At 45.8% G+C, this 20,593-nt stretch overlaps 1 protein-coding gene across 8 annotated transcripts in view; it reads right to left on the bottom strand.

The window, feature by feature from the left end:
- Positions 1 to 4,910: 4,910 nt before the first annotated feature.
- The window catches only part of LOC6587377 (rho GTPase-activating protein 100F), a 38,913-nt gene continuing 23,230 nt past the window's right edge, over positions 4,911 to 20,593 (bottom strand). For 2 of the 8 annotated variants that reach the window (XM_026995073.1, XM_026995074.1), the window contains 9 exons: positions 13,730 to 14,323; positions 13,358 to 13,631; positions 12,162 to 13,285; positions 10,984 to 12,100; positions 10,837 to 10,916; positions 10,467 to 10,776; positions 9,807 to 10,060; positions 7,274 to 7,403; positions 4,912 to 7,208 (listed from right to left, as the gene is read on the bottom strand). In XM_026995073.1, coding sequence (XP_026850874.1) covers positions 5,542 to 7,208; positions 7,274 to 7,403; positions 9,807 to 10,060; positions 10,467 to 10,776; positions 10,837 to 10,916; positions 10,984 to 12,100; positions 12,162 to 13,285; positions 13,358 to 13,631; positions 13,730 to 14,323 — 5,550 coding nt within the window. In that variant the 3' untranslated portion in view covers positions 4,912 to 5,541. Of the gene's footprint in view, positions 7,209 to 7,273; positions 7,404 to 9,806; positions 10,065 to 10,466; positions 10,777 to 10,836; positions 10,917 to 10,983; positions 12,101 to 12,161; positions 13,286 to 13,357; positions 13,632 to 13,729; positions 14,324 to 20,593 lie in introns of all 8 variants that reach the window. The other 6 variants (XM_026995075.1, XM_026995077.1, XM_026995076.1 and 3 more) reach the window with 6 other exon arrangements.

The raw sequence follows: 20,593 nt of genomic DNA, 5'->3' as shown, positions 1-20,593 counted from the left end.
TAAATAATTTAACATCGCTTTATTCCCACGCAAAGAACGATTTCGGTTTTAGGTTGTATTTGTTTTTGCTTTTGCTTTTCATAATTATGAGATAATTTTATTGTTATTTTGTTTGGAATAAATAATAAGTTAAGTTTACTCTTGCTCGTTAGGCCATGACACACGTGTCATGTCATGTCATGTCGACGACGCATATGTTATGTTTAATTGCAATGCACTTTTCTATGCGAAATAGTCACCTCTCAATACGCGTATATCGTATAGTTTACGATGTACATAGGCAAAGTATATATTTTATGTGTATGTTACCGGCTGTATTATGTCTATATTAACGTTACAAATTACTTGTTTCTCTGTGGCAGTGGTAAGTAGAGTATTATCAGAGTACCGTTCTAACGTATTCTCGCTGATGTTGTCCCGAAACACTCGATCATTACAGATTGGTTAGGTATGGGTTTTTTGTTTTCTTTTTGGATTCCTTTGCGGTTTAGCTCTGTCCGTCTGTCTGCTGCGTCTGCGTATATGCATACTCGTATGTAGGTATACGCAATATAGATAGATATATACATATGTTAGTTTATTATATGCTTAATTTGCTTGGGTTTTCTCTATATTTGCAATTGGAATGGAGAGGATACAAAAAAGAAGAAGTTCTAGCAAACTAAAACATTCTAAATTACACTTTAAATTTAGTTTGTTCTTTCCGCTTCGTGTTATGGTGGGTTTTAGAAAATTATTTCAAAGTTAAATGTAATCGGTATTCATTTTGTTGTGTTCTGTTTCGTTCATACAGTCATCTGCTGACCTTGAAACTACTTGAAAACACTATTCGCTATCTGCACTCAGCACATTTTTAACTATTCGTTAGACTATTTTCTATTCCATTTACCATTTACCATTTCAATTTCCATTTTATTATTTAATTTGCATATTAAGTAGGTAGCAAAATGCTGGTGGTAATATTTGTATTATTTCCGCTAATATTTCACTATTACCTTAAGGTTTGGTTTATTACTTCGTTTATGTTCAATGACGCGCTAGAAAAGGTTTTAACTGAAACAAAGTTAAAAAAAAAAATCAAAACAATAAAAGTAAACTCTGAGACATTTCATGACTGGGGGATGGGATTCCGAAACATGTATACACTATTTATGTAATATGTCTGTAGTTTGGTGTGTCGATTGCTATGAAAACTCTCCTTTTCTGCTTAGGGAGTGTTTTGTTGTTGATTTCGTTTCGCTTCGCTTCGTTATGTTTTAGTTTTGTTTGGTTTTCAGTCTTTTCAACAAATTGATTGCTTGGATTTTGTAAATTTGTTTGCTGGATTGTTCTTGTGGCTGTGTATTTTGTTTTCTAGTTGTTGCTGATATCCTTTCGGTGTTGTTGCCTGATGAAAAGAGCTACGGGTTTTCAACTAAAATGTTGGTTCGTATTGGCCTAACATTTGATGGAGCATGCTCATGATTTGTTACACTTAGTTCTTAAGTACGTTTCCCCTTGTTTTGGTTGTTAATATTATGCTTATTATAACTCGCTAACGCCCTGAGCATTTGGTCTCCATTTACTTGTTAAGTTCGACAGAAGTGTTTTGTTTGAAATTGCTTTAAAACCCAAAACAAAATCCCCGTAAAGCGTCAGAGAGGGTTCTCAAAGTCAGTGGAAAAGTGGTCTAGAAAAGTAAATGAAATTTTAGGCACATTTAATACATACACAAATTCACATATTCGTTTTATATAGTACTTAGGCATACGCTTTATCCAACTTATCCAAACCGCAATACAACTGATCCTTGAAACATGAATATTATCGGAATCTGTGTGTGTCTTGTCTAGCGCTGCTGCCAATATTTCCCGTAGTCGATTCGATTCGAGTCTATATAATTTGTTGTTGTTTTTAGTTACTTTCGCTAATACTCGTATTAATGAGTGTTCGATATTGTGCAATACATTTCGGTAAATTAGTTCGTTCCACTTCTGTTTCAATCACTCCTAACGCTCAGCCGCTCTGTGTATCTGCATAATTATCAATTCAATTCATATTTGCTCAACATATTCTTGTTCTTTGTCTTTGTCATCATTTGCCAGCTAACAGATGGCTTTGTCTGTCAGTTATTTTAGTTTGTTTTAGAATTAGGTATTTACTCTAAGTTAAATGCATATACAATTTGTAGTACTTGGTTGCCTGCCAATCATGTTTTGTTTAGTTTTAGTTTAGTATGTAACTATGTATATGTATATTATATGTAGTTGCTGCTCTGCCGCTATTAATTTAGGTTTAGATTTGTATACATACTTTTCTATACGTGAATACTTTTTGCATTAACAATATATCCCATTCAGCGTCAATTTGGATTTTGGTTTTGCTTTACTTGTTTAAATGTACGATATGACACAGTGATATATATTCCATAGTATATGTTATTCTAAAGTACAAGTACAAATACATATCGAACAGGGTTCAGCCCAGAGCACACGCACAAGCGGCACAAGCAAGAACAAATGCCACGCAGCCCAACTCACACCCACACCCACGCCCACACCCAAACCCACACCAATCTCCATTTCCGCTTCCGTTTCATTCCAACACCAAACCTTAACTGATCATTCCACCGCTAGGTCCCTCCACCTCCATTCCCCCCCACCCCCCTGCCACCACATCTTAAGGCTAAGCTAACTACAACTAAGAAGCCACAACGATTCGCAAATCAATTGAAGTTTTGTCCTAAGTATGTACTTGTGATATCTCCCACCAAAGTACAGTTTGTCCTCTACTAGTATTCGGTATTATTACTCGTCTATGTAGAATATGTTTCGAATTTGTAACCTTTGGGTCGTTCAACGATTAAAGCTTTTGGGGTAACAAATCAAGAGAACTGGTTGGGGTACTGGTATCTATATATAATAGGTATGTATCTATATAATATTTTTAAAATGAAGGCGACAGCTGTAGTAACATTGACGTTTCTTTGGTATGTAATAATCGTACGACGTTAAAATCCTAAAATCAATAACCAGGATGGGCAATGGGCAGCTATTAGGTCGGTTCGGAGATGGTCCCGGCCCTGGCCCCACTTGGCCTCTCTACAAATGAACATTGCTCCTCGTCTGCATTATCTTTTCTGACGTTTGTTGCTTTTTAAAAACTCTACTTTCTATATGCAATAATTAACAATTCACTATATAAAAATCAATTTGCCTCAACTATATGTTTGGTTTGCCTATGCTGTGGTTTATAACTCTTTGGTTTCGAGAATCATGTGTAACACTTGAATTGTTTCTCCATTCTCCAGTATAAAATAAATCTGACAACAAGTAACCGAATATTTATCTATTTAAAATCTTAACGCTTCCCCTCATCTATCGCTAGCTCTCTCTTTCTCTCTTTCGCATCAGCAACACTTTGATCAATATTTTGAATCAGTATTTTAATTTAAAATCAAATAATGCACAATCTTGGTTATGAATTGGTTTACATTAATACCATTCTAATAATTGATTTGAAATTTGAATCTGAACTTGAACTTGAATTCCGTATATGAATGGTAGCTTGTTATTTTCGTTTGTTTTGTGGTTGGGTTCTTGTAGGAAGTTGTACTTTGCATGAAGACGAATGATTATGCTTGGTGTTTTTTGTTTGTTTTTTTTTTTTTGGTAGCCAACACAAATACATATACATACATATATATATACTTCGATTTTCCTGCTAGCCTGCTAATCTGCTATTTATTGCTTAAGATCTCTCCCTGACTGGCCTAGTTTAAATGATAATATTTTCTCTATGCTTTAGTGTATGTTTATATATATCTGCAATGCCTGCGCATAAGCCTAGGTGTATATACTCGTACGAATAGGTTGCTATGACTATGACTAGAAACTATCTTCTTGAACTGGCAAACATTGACTAGCTGACTAACTGACTAACCGACCGACTGACTGATGATACTCTAGCTAAAGCACAAACGTTTTAAGTACTCTTACATTGCAATGTAATTGTGGGTATTTACAGTTTCGTAGCATTCGTTAATTCGGGGTGTAATTTCTATTGTATTATATTTGATATATTGTATAGATTTTTTATAGTACGATTGAGATTAAGCACAGTTGGCCATACATTATATAAAAAGCTTTGGAAACATAAATGCTGTATGTAAAATCTGTCCCTTAATCGCAAAGCGTGTTTTAATTTATTACTTTATTGTATAGTTATATATAACTTTAGTTTTGTTTTTTTTTTTAGTTTTGTATTCTTTTTTTGTTTGTTTGTTTTCGGTTTTTTCCATCGTTTGTATAATTATGTTTAAATGTTTATAAATATTATACTGTATTGTTGTATATTAGTGTGTATATCAGACTTTGTTTCATACCAAAAACTAAGCACATCGATTCGTCAATAAATTCATGTATTTGTTTGTTTTTATGTGTGTATGTATGCGTGTGATGTATGATGTATTATCAATCATCGATCGATCGGATACTGTAACGAAGGCTCCAAGGATGTCTTAGGCGGCTGTTTTTGGGTTTCGAAGCATACCTTTGGGCCTTATACAATTTTGGTATGGTTATATATATATTGTATAAGTATGTATAATACATACATGTAAGAGGCGGTAGAGAAACATTTTAGGCAAATATATTGCTCGAAAAGTTGTCCAGTAACTACCTGGACTTGGGCTTTTGCTTAGTTTTCACATAAATATACATATATCGAGTACAGCGGTTTTATAGATTAGAGAATTGGTCACATTGAAACACACACATCGCATACGCTAGGATATGCTGTGCTGTGGTTGTTTGGTGTAAGGGATAGAAAAAGACGTGGAAGAGGACTCTTTTTGTAGTATGTACAACGTATGTATTCCAATACTTGGGACTGGGGACTATGCAAAAATATGTCATTAGCATAATTGTATTGCATGTCTATATATCGTGTATAGGCATGTACATGAGCATGTCTGTATATATGTATGTAGAAATTGTTGATTTTTTTATGTTGCTTGTAAAAATTAAATGCGCGATCAACCTTTCTGTTTAAGTTTGTTCTCGTTCACGTTGTTTTTCTTTAGTTGTTATGTTACATTTATAATATGTAATTTGTTGTATACGATGTTTACCTATTATTCTCTTCTTGGGTTTTGCTTTTAGTTCGTTCAAAAATACTGTTCGTAAATGTTATTGAATTCGGATTTGTATTAGCTAAATGGCTGCCCCACCCCACTGTTGGTGTTTCCGCTCGTTATACATACATACACACATACACACCACACCACACCACACCACACACACATACAGAAAGCTCGGCAGCCATGTTGGCCTTCCGTTTAATAAGAGGAGATATCCGCGTGTTCAGTGGGTTTTAGCATAGTTTTTGTTCTAGTTATTCGATTATTGTTTATCGGTTTATATTCGTATTATTCGTTCTATGTAAATTTGTAAACTGTAAATACTCCAAAAGAACACTTTCAGCATTGTCTCTGTCTGTATGGCAATCGTTTTCGTAATCGTATCGTACTTGTTCGTTATCATTATGGTTATCGTTATCCCCTCACTTGAGATCGTCGTACTCATCGCTACCGTTCTTGGAGTCGCCCGACGACTGGAATGCCGCAATCACGGTCGCCCTGTGATGGCCCTTGTCCGCCCCGAGCTTGTCCGCCTCCCCGTGGCCATTGTTACTACCGCCGTTGCCCCCATTGCTACTGGGCTTCTCGTCGAAGGCATCGAGGAAGGGATTGGTGGCCGCATACTGCGCCCGATATGTGCCCAGAGTGTGGTAATTGTTGCCCCCATTGGTAAAGGGACGTGAACTGCTGCTGCCGCTCGAGGTGCTGCTCGAGTAGAAGTCATAGCTATTGGTGGAGCCCGTCATGGAGCTGACCCCGCTGCTGGTTGTTGTACCCGCACCGCTGCTCGAGTGGTAGGAGGAACTGGCGCTGCTTCCAAACAGGGCAGCCCCCGAGCTGGCGGCGCCCCCACCTGCCCCACTCTTTGGCAAAGTGCCGTACAGGTTCATGGCATTGTGGCTGCCGTTGCCATTGGTGCTGGTGAAGGGACTGTTGGTGCTGCCCAAATGGTTGTGGTTGCCGCTGGTGGTCCCATTGCCATTGCCCAGGCCGCTGCTCCCAAAGAGAGCGCTGCCATAGCTCCTGTGCTCTGAGCCCGATCCCGCTACCGACTTATTGCTACTGCTTGCCGTGTTCCGCGAGTCGTTGGTGTAGGTTGTCGTGCTGCTGGATGCACTGGCATTGGCAGTGGTTCCACCAATATAGGTCTTGGTCTCCGTCTCCGACGATGACGACGAGGCCAGGCTGTCAAACAGCCGCCGTCCGGTCGACACAATCGAGGAGGAGCCACTTACCGCTGCTCCGGACTTACTGTCCTTGTTCAGGCGCGAGGGCGATGACAACTTCTGTTGGCTGTTGGTGTGGTTAGTGTTCGTGTCCGCTGAGCTTGGCGAAGATGTGGTGTGCTTGCTAATCGCTCCCGTTGTGGCGCTGGGCTTGAGAGAAGAGCTGGAGCCGGTGGGCGTGACCAGTTGGTAAGTGCCCTTGGGCAGACCATCCCCACCGCCGGGCGGCGATGGCGACTCCGGCGACTTGATCGGCGTGAACTGGACACGCGGCTCACGCTTTAAATACTTCGACATCAGCTGGCTGGTGGTCATGGCCTGCGACTGGGCCAGCAAGGCGTTAGTGGAGGCCGACGACTTGTACGACAGCAGATCGTCCGAGTCATCCGAGGAGGTGGTGGGTGCCGAAGTGGCCGTCGAGCCGGCACTCAATACCGTAGCCTGCGATGAGCTCGAGCTTGAGGTGGCGCTCGACTTGTTGCGCATCGCCTTGTACTCATCGCTGCTGGCGTTGAGGCTGGTCTTGCTGGGGGTGTAGCTGTTGCTGTTGCCGCTGTAGCTGCTCTTCTTTGTGTCCAGACTGGCGTACTTGGAGCTGTAGCTAGAGTCATCACCGGCCAGGCTCTTGGACAGCGCTTTGTGCGGTTCATAGAAGTCAACGTTGCCTTTGCGTGTTGTCGTGCTGCTGCTGCCGCCTAGGGCTGATATTGCATCCGACTGGGTGGTGGGTGTGATGGCATCTATGGGTGCATCCTTCTGCAGCGGCGGCTTCTTCTGTACTATGGAATAGGGGCTGGCCGTATCGATGATCTTGACTTGCTTAACGGAGACAGGTGAAGCACCGCGCTTGATGGTATCCGTGCCTGTAAGTGGGATTTTCCAAACATTAAATTATCTCTATCTCTGGTGTTATTTTGATGTTCTTTACTTTTACCCGAGCCCGATCCGGAGCCCGAACCCGTCGACGCCGAGCTACTGCCTGGGGAGGGTGTGCCTGGAAGTGGCAGTGGCGATTGGTCGGGAATTGCTGAGCCCACTGATCCCGCCAATTGATAGGGCTGCAAGAGATCAGATCAAAAGAAAAAAAGAGAGAGAGAAAGAGGGCGTAGGACAACCCATGGAGTTGGTCAAATTTTTGTCTTTACAGAGTTCATATATGGCTTTATACGGGGGGGTTGGGGGGGGCGGGTATACGTGCAGTGGTCTTTGCATCTGGTTTAAGTCTTACTTATACGAGTAGGGTGTGCATAGAGAATTTCGAATTTAGATTTTGGCTGTTGGTGTCTTACGGGTGTACATAATGCTGTGTGTGTGGGTGAGTGTGTGTGAGTGCGTAAGTGGTGTAGAGTGTTTAGATTTTAAGCAGATACAACGTTTAGACAAAGACAATTATCACATCGTGCTGAGTGCGATACGTTCTTGTACGGGTGGGCGGCCAATTTGTAAACCAATCAGATAGGTATTGTTCTCTAGATTTGGATGTGATTCTGGGACGGTTCGGAACGATGCTTGGTGATGCAAAAGCGTGTTGGACAGGTGTTGGACATGCAAACGGGGTGCCATGAACGATGTGCGGTTGATAGAATCAAGCGAAAAATGGTGCAGGAGAGTCCCCTACTTATTATCCCCGAAAACAATAGTTTAAAAAGGAAGTTACGGTAGGGTTTAGGTTCCCAATCCTTTGAATATTTTTCACACGTTCTATTCTACATCTGCTGTGCATTTCGGTGACAAAAGAAGGGTGACAGGGATGTCGTCAGGGTGTTAGTAGAGGGAATCTCATGAGGCACTGAGTAAGTATCTCCTGGGGAGGAAGGGCTACTGTGTGTGGGCTACTGCACAGTGTAACAATATAATGTACGAGGGTCAATGATTTGATGAAGTTTGTACAATGGCATTGTGTTATATGAAGCAATTACATGGTGTGTTCTTTTCTTTTGGCATGTGGTTTACATACAGAGGCTGTACGGATTATACATATATTGGATATATTGAAATTGGATTGGATTGGTATACAAAGTGGTATAAATAGTCAGATATGTTTATTTTGTTACCAGTAGTGGGCCAATCATGCTTTACACGCCGTTCAACAATTATCACATCGCTCAAATCATCATCATTACCATCGTTATAAGTATATATATATATATATCGTATATCGATATGTTTAAGTAAATAAATATATACGATAATATACGTATGTATGGGTCACAATTACAACGTCTATCGATCACGGATCACAACAAATTATGGATTACTTTAATATATGTATATATTACATCACATTTTGTAAGCAATTATTTGTAAGTAGTATTCTCGTAAAAAGCACAAATTAAATGACAACAGATAATGCTTTCGAAAGATTGCTCAATTGATAGCTCAGTAGGTTAAAAATGTACGATTGTTTGTATATATTTTCATCATCTTTTGCAAAACGGTCAACAGGAAAAGTTAAAGAGCAAGAATTTGTTTCTCTGTGTTTGTGTGGAGTGTCTAGGTGTTTTTGGTAGTGAAAGTGTGTGATAGAGAAAGTGTGAAAAAGTGGCAAAGTATGATATGGTTTTATGGTGTCTGAAAATTTCCTGCACAACTATACTAGACCAAAGACAAGAGTGGCCTTTGAGCGCTCTCTTGTGGCCATTCATAAGCCACCCTAAATATCGTATACCATACAACTGTATGGCCGTTACTCATTTTACCATGAATATTATCTTTGACTACATAATACGCCCATCGACAAAAGATGCTCCGATTTTATGTATATTATTAGTTGTCGGACAATTGGTAAATAATATATAATATTACTTTCAATAGGATACAAAAAAGAAAAAATAACAGTTTAACAGCATATACAAAAATTATACAAAATTAATATCCAATTGAAATTTTAAAAGCATTTTCAAAACCTGAGAAGCAAAATCTCCTTAAACTTAATAAATTATATATAGAAAATAAAAATCATTCAATGTTAATGATAAATACGATATACAACAAATAAAATATTTAAATTTTCATATGATGTTATTCAACTAAAATTAACGGCTACTATTATATTATAAAAAATAAATTTTGAATTCAAAGTTATACAAATGAAAATAATGTAAATTTAATGAGAAAAATGTAACCCTTATATTCTCTTTGAAATTTTAAAACTAATTTTTAAATATTCGAAAAGATCTCTGAAAAATCTGAATGCATTTTAGATACGCATTAGAAGTGCCCCCAACAATAAAGAAATTCTGCCTGAAGTGTAGTATGTTATGTTAGGTTATGTTAGTGAGGATTAGTGAGATTAGATGATAAAGTAATGCATAAGTAATGTATGTTAAATGTTAAATGTTCAATGTTCGATTATCGTATGTTGTAATTGTTTTGTTGGCTCTTGTTGTTGTTTGTTCACATTGTTTATTGTTTATGTTGTTAGTGTTGCTGTGTGCTGGTGGTTACTGTTGTTGTTTTACCTGTTGCACCGCTTGTTGCAAGGCTCGATGCGATTGAGCTAACTGACCCACTACTGATTGATACAGATGACTGTTGGCTGTGGCTGAGAGCTGAGGATGGCCTTGGGAGAGTATGTTGGTTACCGAAGTGGACGAGCGCAGGAGGTTGCCCGCCGCCATGAGCTGCTGCTGCTGCTGCAGTAGAAGTTGCTGTCTGTCCGCTGGCAACGCACTGACTTTGCTTCCACGCTGCCCTGTTGACTCGCCGCGCCGACCTGTCTACATAGGACTCTGTATTAATCAATATTAATGTGAACGCAAATCGGTGTCTGTGTGTCTGTGGGTGAGTCTTGGATGAGTGTTTAATGTGTTTGTGGGCGTGTGGGTGTTTTTGTGTGTATGTGAAGTAACAGTTAACAGTGAAAACGGTTTCTGTGCCGCGCTTTAGAGACGGAAAGAGAGGAATGAAGATCTTGACTGGAACAGCGGCTTGCTTTCAAAGCAGAAATAGAAAGAAATTTAAGAAAACTCTTGCAGGTGTGTGTTTGTGTGTGTGTGTGTGTGTGTGTGTGTGTGTGTGTGTGTGTGTCCTCTAGTCTTGTGTGAGTGTAGTCGGTGGGTGGTTCGGGGACCTGTTGGTGGCTGGGTGGCGGTGCAGCATGGACACTGGGAGTACGTTACCTGAAGCAACGCCGGCCATGTTGCTCATACTGCCGGCCGTGGCCAGGCCGCTCATCATCGAGCCCGTTGCGCCGCCCATGTGCTGTGCCAGCTGCTGATGCTGCGCCTGCGGCTGTGGCCAGATCTGCAGCAGATATTTGAGCACTGCGATCGGCTGGGCGTGATCGATGTCAGCGCCCGGCTGTGCGCTGGCCGAATGCAGCATCAGCGGTGGGCCCATCACCGTGGCCAGCGCCTGGGCGGACATCTTGTTGCGCTCAGAGTTGGAAACGACCAGCGACAGGTGGTCGAGCAGGAATACAAGAGTGGCCTAAAGAGCAGGGAATGAGAAACCTCCATGGAATACTAGTACTGTATGCTTTCCACTCACCCTGTTCGCCCTGGGCAGGCAATCGAGGATGCTAAGCATCAGTTTTGCATTGCCCTCGGGGTCATCTGGCAGGCAGACAGCTGTGGGAGATCATGGTTGGGGGCAATTAAATCGAAACGACAGAAGGAGGAGTACAATCATGCTCACCCAAGGCGTCTACTGTCATCTGGAAGAGGCAGCGCGTGAACAGCGGCTCCGGCAGCTCCCTGAGGTAGTCCTTGAGCACACCGGTGATGACATTGATGTCAGGAACATGTTCCGGGCTCAATTCCACGGCACGGCTGTTGCGCTCGAAGGCCTCGCGTAGCAGACGCTTCTTGGTGGCCGAGCCGCACAGTCGATACAGCCCGATTATATCGAGCCCACGTCGCTCCACCTCCTCCACGCAGCGCCGCAGCACAATTGGCACTGGGGCACAGCCCGGGGCCCCCTTAGACTCCCGGTTGACGACCGTCTCCAGGTCAGCGCCGAACAACGTCGGATAGCCGGCCCTCAGGCTGGGCAGACCACGCCTCTTGTACAGGGCCAGGGGATCAGTGTGCCGCATGCGGATGTAGATGGTGCCCCGTGGCTCCACCTTGAGGGCCAGCTGGTGCAGCGGCGACTGCCGTAGGATGGCCGACAGCGAAATGGCTCCCCGATAGCAGAGCTTGTGCCGGTGCTGGGGATCCCACGAGTAGACCAGGACATCCAGCTGTTTGTTCCCGACCAAGTCCAGCTCGAAGGACTCGTCCCAGTCGAACTGCAGATCCCCGGATCGAACCACTGTACGTGCCTTATGCACGCGATCGCACTCGATCACGCAGTACAGATCCCTGGTCTGGCCAGGTGGCGCCCCAGGTTGGGCCCCGGCTCCCTCAGGAGCGGTTCGCAGGCCTCGACCCGCCAACAGATGGATCCACAACATGCCCGACACCCCACCAATGTCGACTATGGGCTTGTCCAGCTTGTACTTGGCAAACTCGGCCGGATTGATGTCGATCTGGCGGTGCTGACGGGGCAACGTGGCGCTGGGCGTCGGTGCTGGACTCTGGTGGCCGCCGGTGCTCATGATGCTGCCACTAGGACTGGCCGGGCCAGCGGACAGTTCTAGCAGCTGTCGCATGCGTCGTATGCTGGGCGAGCGTATGGAGCCTGCCCCACCGATGTGCTGCGAGGACATGGAACGCACAGGCAGTGCGGAAATGGGCCGCGTGAGGCCCATATTGCGATCGAGGGTGCCAGCTCCGAGTATGCCCGTTCTACTGGAGTAGATGCTCTCCGTCTGAAGACAACAGAAAATCATCAGAATGTGGTAACGTCGGAAAAGTGTTAGTAATACTTACATTCCTCAATGCATCGTGGATATTCTCGGCGCTGCAGGAGAACCGCTGCGATCGCGGCTGGGCAAACAAGTCGCGCGTCATTCGCATCTGTTCCGCAATGGCAGAGCTGCTGGGCGCCCGGCGGAGCCAGGCGCGGTACTCGTCCGCCGTGAAGATCGAGGGACTGGCGGTGATGCGCTGCCGGAGATCTCTGCCTCGTCGCACATCGAACTCCGGCGCCGAGGTGTTGCCATCGTTCTCGTCCACCAGCCGATCGCTGATTCTGGTGCGGATGCCCTGCAGCCTAACGCCGGGTCGTTCCCTGGGCAGCGAGTTGAACTTGTTGAGATCTGCGGCACTTGCCAGCAGGGCAGCCGTGGCAGCTGCTCCTCCGCTCACGTGCCCACCGCCACCACGCGGCATGCTGCCAATGGCGGGCCTGTTGTAGTAGTAGTAGCTGGGACGCGGTCCGATCGTGGCCTCCGTGTCACTGGAGTAGTCCAGATTGGGTCGGGAGCGACGCGTCAGCGACTGGGCTCCGGCAGCCGGCGGTCCGTACTTGGAGACCGTACTGGCACGCTGCTGATCATAGCGCCCGTAGCGGCCCAGCGTTCCACCCACGCCCACGGGCATGGGAGCCCCGGTGCCGGGCTTCAGGCTGGAGCGTAGCAGCGAGTGGCGACCCAGGGAGTTGGAGTAGTCGGCGTACTCCACTCGCGGCAAATGCTGATCCGATCCGGAGCGCGGGAAGCGCGCGTGCTGCTGGGCAAGTCCCACGTTTCCGGTTCCTGTGGACATGCGACGCGACTGACCCACTGGCTGTCCGGGCGCACCCGGATAGAAGGCATGCACCTTTTCCGCCAGGCTCTCCAGCGTTCCCGCGTTCTGGTAGTACGCATGCGAGGGCGCAAAGGCGTGGCCCTTTGTGGGCTGCTCCGTGATCACCGACGAGGGCGGTGGCGGCGGCTTGTAGCCCCAGTTGGGTGGCTCGCCCATGGCATTGACGGGCATGCCACCGCCCCCGGCATGGCCTCCGCCGCCACCACGGGAGTTGTAGTACATGTCCAGCTGCTCCGACTGCGGACTGTAGTTGTTGAGGCCCAGGCCCAGCCTGGAGCGCGACTCGGTCATCTCGCGGCCATCACCTGCAGGAGGAGGAAACAGAGAGAACGGGGAACCCGATAAGCATTTCAAACACGGCCTCCATTTTAAACTACCTGTACGTCTTTCACGTGATGAGCGCGGCCTCTGCATGCGATCCGTCTCGTCCAGATCCTCGTCCCTGAGATCCCGTTTGATCACCACCACCGGCGGCGGCTTCTGCTCCGGTCGCGACAACGTCGGCGGTCCGGGAGAGTTTGTGCCGCGATTGCCACGTCGCTGGCGGATGGCCAGCACCAGGCGGCGTGGAATTGACATGATGATGACAACATCGTCCAGCGACATGTGGGTCACGTCCACCAGATTGACGGCCAGGATTTCATCGCCCACCTAGGGATAACAGAATTAATAGAGATCATCCTCTCTCTCTCTCTCTCTCTCTCTCTCTCTCTCTCTCTCTCGTCAACAACCCATTGATTGACACTCACCCTCAGACAACCGCTGTTGTAGACCGCCGACTCCAGGGCAATGCGGGAAATGAAGACGCCATCAGTGCGGTCGGCACCGTTGCCCTCGCGTATATACAGGCCCAGCGTCTGTCCGGGCCGCTTGACGATCTCCACCAGCTGGACTGTGTGCCTGCCGTCGGCCTTGTTCATCAGCTTGTGGGCGGCATCCACCGCCTGCTTGCTGCCCATGCAGCGCGGCTCCAGGATGCGGACAATCATCTCGCCGCGACGCTCCACCGCGTCCAGGGCCGCCGCCGTATTCGGGTCATGGTCATTCTCGACGGCCTCTATCTGGCGAAAGATCTCCGAGCTGATGCCGCTGACCTTGCGGAAGTCGCCCTGCAGCAGCACCGGATCCTTGCCGGCATTCGAGATGCTGCCGCTCTGTCCGCGATTCTGGTGCTGGTTGCCATGGTGCTGCTGCTGCTGGTTTCCATGATGCTGCTGCTGCTGGTGCTGCTGCTGGTTGCCGTGCTGCTGGTTGCCCAGCGAGGACAGCTGGTTGGCGGGCAGCGGTCCGGGTGGGGCGCGTCCCGGGCTGGCGGTAACATCAGGAACTGATCTTCCATTCTCCTAAAAAAAACAAACCCCAAGCACGCATCGTCGCTGGTTAGTTTTTGCGAGTAATTTATTCGCAGAAGCTTAATGCTAATTTCGAGTGCAACGCGCTGCCGCATAAATTAAACTAATTGTTGCAGCTGTTGCCACTGCCCCCCTGCCCATGCCGCTGCCATTGACAGCCCCTGGCACTTAAGCCGCGCTAAAAGATTTAGCTTTGCATTAATTAAGCTGATTTATCCTTTGGCGAGTGCTTTAGTTTCTTTAGAAAGTTGCAAGTTGCAAAAAAAAAAAATGGAAGCAGTTGCAACTCTCTCCACCCCCCACCAACCCTTTAGTTTTTATTTCAAACGATATCTACATTTTGAAAACGAGCATAATTTCCCTCTTTGTTAAAGGATATCATATCAATTGACCAGAGATTGCAAATTTTGATTTGCGTCGAGTTTACTCTAAAAATTAAAGTGGATAAAGTGATGAAAAAAGAGGTATCCTTCACAGCATAAACTGTAAGAAATTTTGGTTTTAAAAACCTTTCTTATAGGTCCTATTTTTTGTTTGTAAAACAAAAACCCGAAAGAACAAACAAAATTTTGCATGAAAAATTGAATTATAAATATGTATATATCAAAAATTATATCAAATTACATTAAAAATATATTTATCCTTTTAACGGCGAGGTGTCCTTACGATACATATTCCAATTACTTGCATCCCTACAAACTATTTTTATTTTTAGTTCTTATCATACAAATTATCATATTTAAAAATTTTAAATGTTGCTATAAAAGCTAATAGTATCTGCGAGATACATTTTAATCAGTAATATAAATAAAATGTTGGGCAACAACGACGACCCGAAACTATTTTATATAATAGAGAGATTACAATCCTTACGTCCCCTGAACTTGACTATCCATAGTTTCCTTTGAAACCAAAAATTAAAAACCAACTTTATATTCTTAAAGGTCAAAATAGCAGAAAATTACGACGTTTTACCACCATTTGCCAGCTGTCAAATGAAAATGATGGGTAGTAACAGAAATTGTATTGGTAAATACTCCTATTTTTTATTGAATTCTTCAGATAATCTCCCCGATTCTAGAAAATTCTACTTATCTGCCACAAGTAGGATCGATAGTTCTGCGAACGTGTTGCTAGCCTCATTTCTGGTTTGCAACTCAATTTGCTGCAAGAATTACTGCCACTTGCCCCCTCAATACGAGTATTTTCCGCACATCAAGGCGGTCTTTTATCGAACGCCGTGGAACGTTGGCAATAATTATTTCATCAGAGTCGCAGCTCTGTTCTTATCCGAGCTGTTCTCACGCCAACAGTAATTTCTGTCAGTGCCACATCACCCAGCCTGCGGCACTGCAATGCACGCGGTGAGCGGCAGCGCCAGTGGCAGTGGCAGCGACAGCGATAGCGTCATGCAAGCTTAAGGATAGCCGACCGAGGCAGCTGTACCGGGCACGTGACGCTCGTTGATGATGTCACATGGCCAGCACCGACGGGACAAGCGACAGCCCCAGTCCAGCCCACACCCAGGCCATAGGCCACATGACACAGGACACAGGACATGGGACACGGAATAAAGGGAAAAGCAACAACAATGGTCACACAACTTTGATTTTTCATGGGGTTGGGGCGTCACGAAATTGGTTTTAAATGAAGTTGCCGACCAAAAAGCTAAACGAAGTTTTTAATGGATTAATGTTAGGACGAGGCAGGACATTCCCATGAACAGACCAGGGTAAGGCTGCGGAGAGAGAGGGAGAGGGAGAGCTGCCTGTGGGCACAAATTGTGGTCAAGCCCGTCATTGTCAAGTGCTGGAGCTACAGACTCCATCGTTGAAGTGGAGTCGAGTACTCCCCAAGGGGCAGCCAGCATCCCTCTCTCTCTCTCCCTCTGCTCTGCGGTGGCCAAAAATCATGTTCGCAAGCGAAGGAGCAACAACAACAATATAAATATTTGGAAGAAATCTTTGAAATTGCAAAACTTTGACATGTGTCGGTGGCTGTCTCTCTTCCCCCTTCCTTTTGTTGCTGCTGCTGTTTGGCCAAACTTTCGTAAAAGTTGCCCCCTGGAGGAGCGGCAAGAGGAGCGGCAACATCAGCAGCTGTCGTTGGAGCTGAAGTTTTTCGGCCTCGCGCGTCCTCTGTTTCGACCATTTGCTCTTAGTCAAATAGGCATTATTATATGGCTATATTCCATGAAAGTCTGCCTTTTTGTTGCCTGCTTTGCCTGGCCCTCCGGCGGTTATAGCTCTTGTTGCTGCTGCTGATGATGCTGCCTCTGCTGCTTGTGGTGCTGCTTCTCCTCCTGTCGATGGCAAAGTTTCTGCTTCGCTGGCATTAAACTATTAAAGTGTGTTTACTGTACTGGTATTTCGTTGTTGGTTGTTTGCACTTTTGCAAACTGCAAATGCATGGCTAAATAAATAATTCAAGCGGAATTCCTAGGCCCCCCCATTAACACACAAACACACACAAACAACACGAAAAAAATTGTCCTTTGCGTTTGCGTGGGTGTGTAGGCCAAATGTACAGCAACAAAAACGGGGCGGGGCGTGTCTCAGCCAAACAACTGTATTCAATAAAAAGAACTGGGCCCAGCAGCAGCAGAAGAAGGCGGCACACGGCCCCATTGTTGATGGCTAGCATTGTGGTTTGCCGCTTCTGGCCCCGCGCTAACGAGACTTGGCCGGGAACCAACACATTACTGTCGATGGTGTGTGCATCGCGTGCAGGCTTCAACTCTGGCAAGAGGCATGCGGCAGGCGGCAGGCGGCAGGCGGCCGGAGGCAGTGCCAGAGCCACAGCCGAAGCTCTAAATGGACACATGAAGTGGCAAAGCAACAGCCAACAGCAACACCCCGGTCCAAGCTGTCAGCATACAATTTATGCACCGACCCCACCCATGATATGTGATGTCCTTTTCACCCACTGTCCTATGTTGTCTTCTGCCCATGCCCCAAGTCCCAAGCCCCGTGCCCTACCCCACTTGAAGTTCAGTGGAAATCACTTTAACGCCTGCCTCAATTTCTGTCACACTTGGATATTTTCTAATTCAATAATTCATAATTTTTCCTAAAGTGTTTTCTTTTTTTTTACGGTGCTTGCAGATTTCTCCTCCGCATAACTCGAGGCGTTTTCCACTCACTTTGCGGGGAGTAAATTATTCACAGCGAGTCGGGCACTTAATTAGCAAGTGAATAGTTTATTAACCGGCAAATCCAATAAGTTCAGAGTGCCAGGAGGTGGAGGGGGGGATGTAAAAGCAGGAAAAGAGACTAGCCGGAAAATTACCAGAGCCAGGCGGCTTATGCAAAGCGTCTTTAGGCAAAGCCCAAGAGTCTAGGGCCACATGTGACTCACGCAGCCCACCCACCCAGTCAGGGTAAGGGGTTCGGTGCTGCCTGTTTAAACTCATTTCAACTTCATTATGTTGTCGGGCGCTGCTGCTGTCTAGCCACAGTCCCTCTTGCGCCCTGCACCCTGCACCCTGCACCCTGCTGTGTGACTACAACTAATTGAAAAATAGTCAAGACATCTCCCATACACATCTCCCACGTCTAGCGTTTGGCAAGCTTTTTTAATTATGGATGATTCTTCCTCAGGCTGGCATAGGGCTAGAACTATTCCAGGGACACAGCGGTGGAGGGAGGAGCTAAGGACGACTGCCATCATTAGAGGAAGTTGCGTGACAACACAAATCAATAAAATCATTTTTAGTGCCTCCTACAGGCCAAAATAAAACACAAGCTCTCCCCAATCGGAAATTGACTAAAATTGTAATTATGTCAGAGAACAGACGCCATTAACGGTAGCAGTAGCAGTATTAGTAGAAATAGCAGTATAAGTGGCAGTAGCCGCAACAGGAATACTTTCTTGGCCAACTGGCTGTTGGCCCACTTTCCTTCGACTGTGGAAAAGTGCGTCATTTGCTTGACTGCGTTAATAATTGGTCAGCCATAATGGTAATGACTGCGCACAGTCGGTGGATCGAGGGATCAATTGTCCTGTCTTGGCCCTGGCTGGCACTTTCGCCTTTTTTTGGGGAGTGGGGGAGAGGTGGGTTGACTTTCTCCACTGCCGTCTGTCAGCTGTCTCAGACCTATCCCTACCCCATCCTCTGGTCCTGCCCGGTTGATTGATTGTCCGACGCATTGATTGATTGCTGGAGCATGTGATTTAGCAGGCACTGGGATCTTCTTTGTTTTAGCGTCGAACTCATTCGGACGCCGCCTGGACTGCGTGGAATAATTGATCCGGCTTTTGCCATTGTTCTAGTGGGGAGAAGGGGGTGGCCCATTAGAATTGATGAAATTGATTTGGTTTTGGGGCCGATACAATTAATAATTCGAAACAGTAGTAGCAAGTCATGTTATTTGTCTAATGGTCCTTAAACTGATAGCCAAAAACACACGTTTGCCGTGGATGGGAGTGTGGAAAGGAGTCCCCCGAGTGGGGGAGTAGTGCCAGAGAGAAGGGAAGAGAGAGAGAGAGAGAGAAAGAGAGAGAAAGAGAGAGAAAGAGAGAGAGAAAGAGAGAGAGAGAGCTTTGGTCAACTTTTAATGGCCATAACGTGCTTACAACTTAACCACTCAACATTTTCCACTCAGCTTTTCGTCATGAACTAAACTTTCCGGTTCCCAGGAATTTGGTAGCATTTTCAGGCAAAATTTTAACCACAATTTGTTGCATAATTTGTTTCGGTAAAACTGAATTATTTTGCTCAACCAGAACATGGGTCAGAGGTTACGTTAAGCATTTCCCGTGGGGCCCAGTGCATTTATATAACCATTTCCTTCAGCAGCATATGGCCCTACTTCTCTTTCGCTCTCTCGGAAATAATAGAACAATAGAATCAAACCGAAGAACCGTAGCCGTAACCGTAACTGAAACCCACCTAAAGCGAACACAAAAAAACAAAATTCCAAATAATTATAAATTTAAATGCCTTCCAGGCTTGCCCACCCTGGGCCCATGGGGCCACTGCTACTCCCTGTTCTGCTCTGTGTGCACTCTCCATGCCAATTACATGTCAGTTCGCTGGAATTTTCGGAATTCACTGACAACAATTACAATTAAATGGCAAATGCACAGCGCAGCACACACACACCGGGAGAGAGGAAGCAGCAGAAGTAGCAGCAGCAGCAACAACAGCAATGTTAATAATAGTTGTCACTTGCAGCTGCGCTAATGTCAAAATATGTGGCACAAGAGTAGGGACCCACAGACACAGGGTCCTTCCGTCCGTCCAACAATGAGGATAGCAGCGAAGCCAGTGGCTGAGGCAGAAACAGTAGAAGTAGAAGTAGCTGTGGCGCTGTGGCAATGTGGCAGTGGCGGTACATGGCAGAAGCAGAAGCAGCCGTAGCTGTGGCTTGACTACTCCTGAATTGGATTGCTTTGGGTTTGCGTTTGGCTTTGGCTTCGGTGTACGGTTTACGGTGTACGGTGTACAGTGTACAGTGTACAGTGTACGGGTCTGAGTTTAAGATAACCGCAAATTAAGCAAACAACAAAGGCGGTGGCAACAACAATGCTTGAAACAAGCCGCACTGTGGCGTTGATTGTGACAGCAACTGCTGGGGCAGAGGAAGAAGGCAGAAGGCAGGACCGGAATCAAGAGCAGCTGTGGACACATTACCCGCACTTTCATGGGCCACACGACGTATACGTGATTTATTGATTAAATTCAAATTTGCCGGCAAACAAAAGGAGAATGCACAAGATGGCATCGCATTATGCAATTAGAGAGAGAGAGGCAGAGAGAGAAAGAGGAGCAAGGCGCAGAGACCGAGGGAATACGGATAATGGTATCACAGGGCATCAAAGGCATTAACCCTGACAAAAGCAAAGCCTTGCCTCACCCTCTTCCAATCAAAAGTGTCGAGTGACAGAATGAAGCGTGAAGATATCTCTCAGACCCAAAGCTTCCCCAAAAGCCGACAGGACAAACCTTTTACTGGGCTGTGCAGCAGCAGAAGCCACTCACATCACTCAAAGCCGCTCCAATTGATTGCCTCCGCCCTGGATGGAGGCATAATCTGGTCCTGCCAGCCAAGGAGCTGCTTCCGTCCTGGCTGGCTGCTGCTCTTTGGCAAATTTAATTACCCAACCGAATGGAAGAAGTAAGCAAACAGTTGCTGCTGCTGCTGCTGCTGCTGCCATTATCTATGCAAATATTTTTAGCGCCCCCCAAGTGAAGGGCTGCATACTTAATGAAATTTTATTTCAATATTTCAAGTGCCCTTAACAGTCAGGCGGCGGAAG

This window comes from Drosophila persimilis, unplaced genomic scaffold (genome assembly GCF_003286085.1).
Source record: "Drosophila persimilis strain 14011-0111.01,24,50 unplaced genomic scaffold, DperRS2 tig00000000-arrow-pilon, whole genome shotgun sequence".
NCBI classification, from domain to species: Eukaryota; Metazoa; Arthropoda; class Insecta; order Diptera; family Drosophilidae; genus Drosophila; species Drosophila persimilis.
This window is presented reverse-complemented; position numbering and strand designations above follow the sequence as displayed.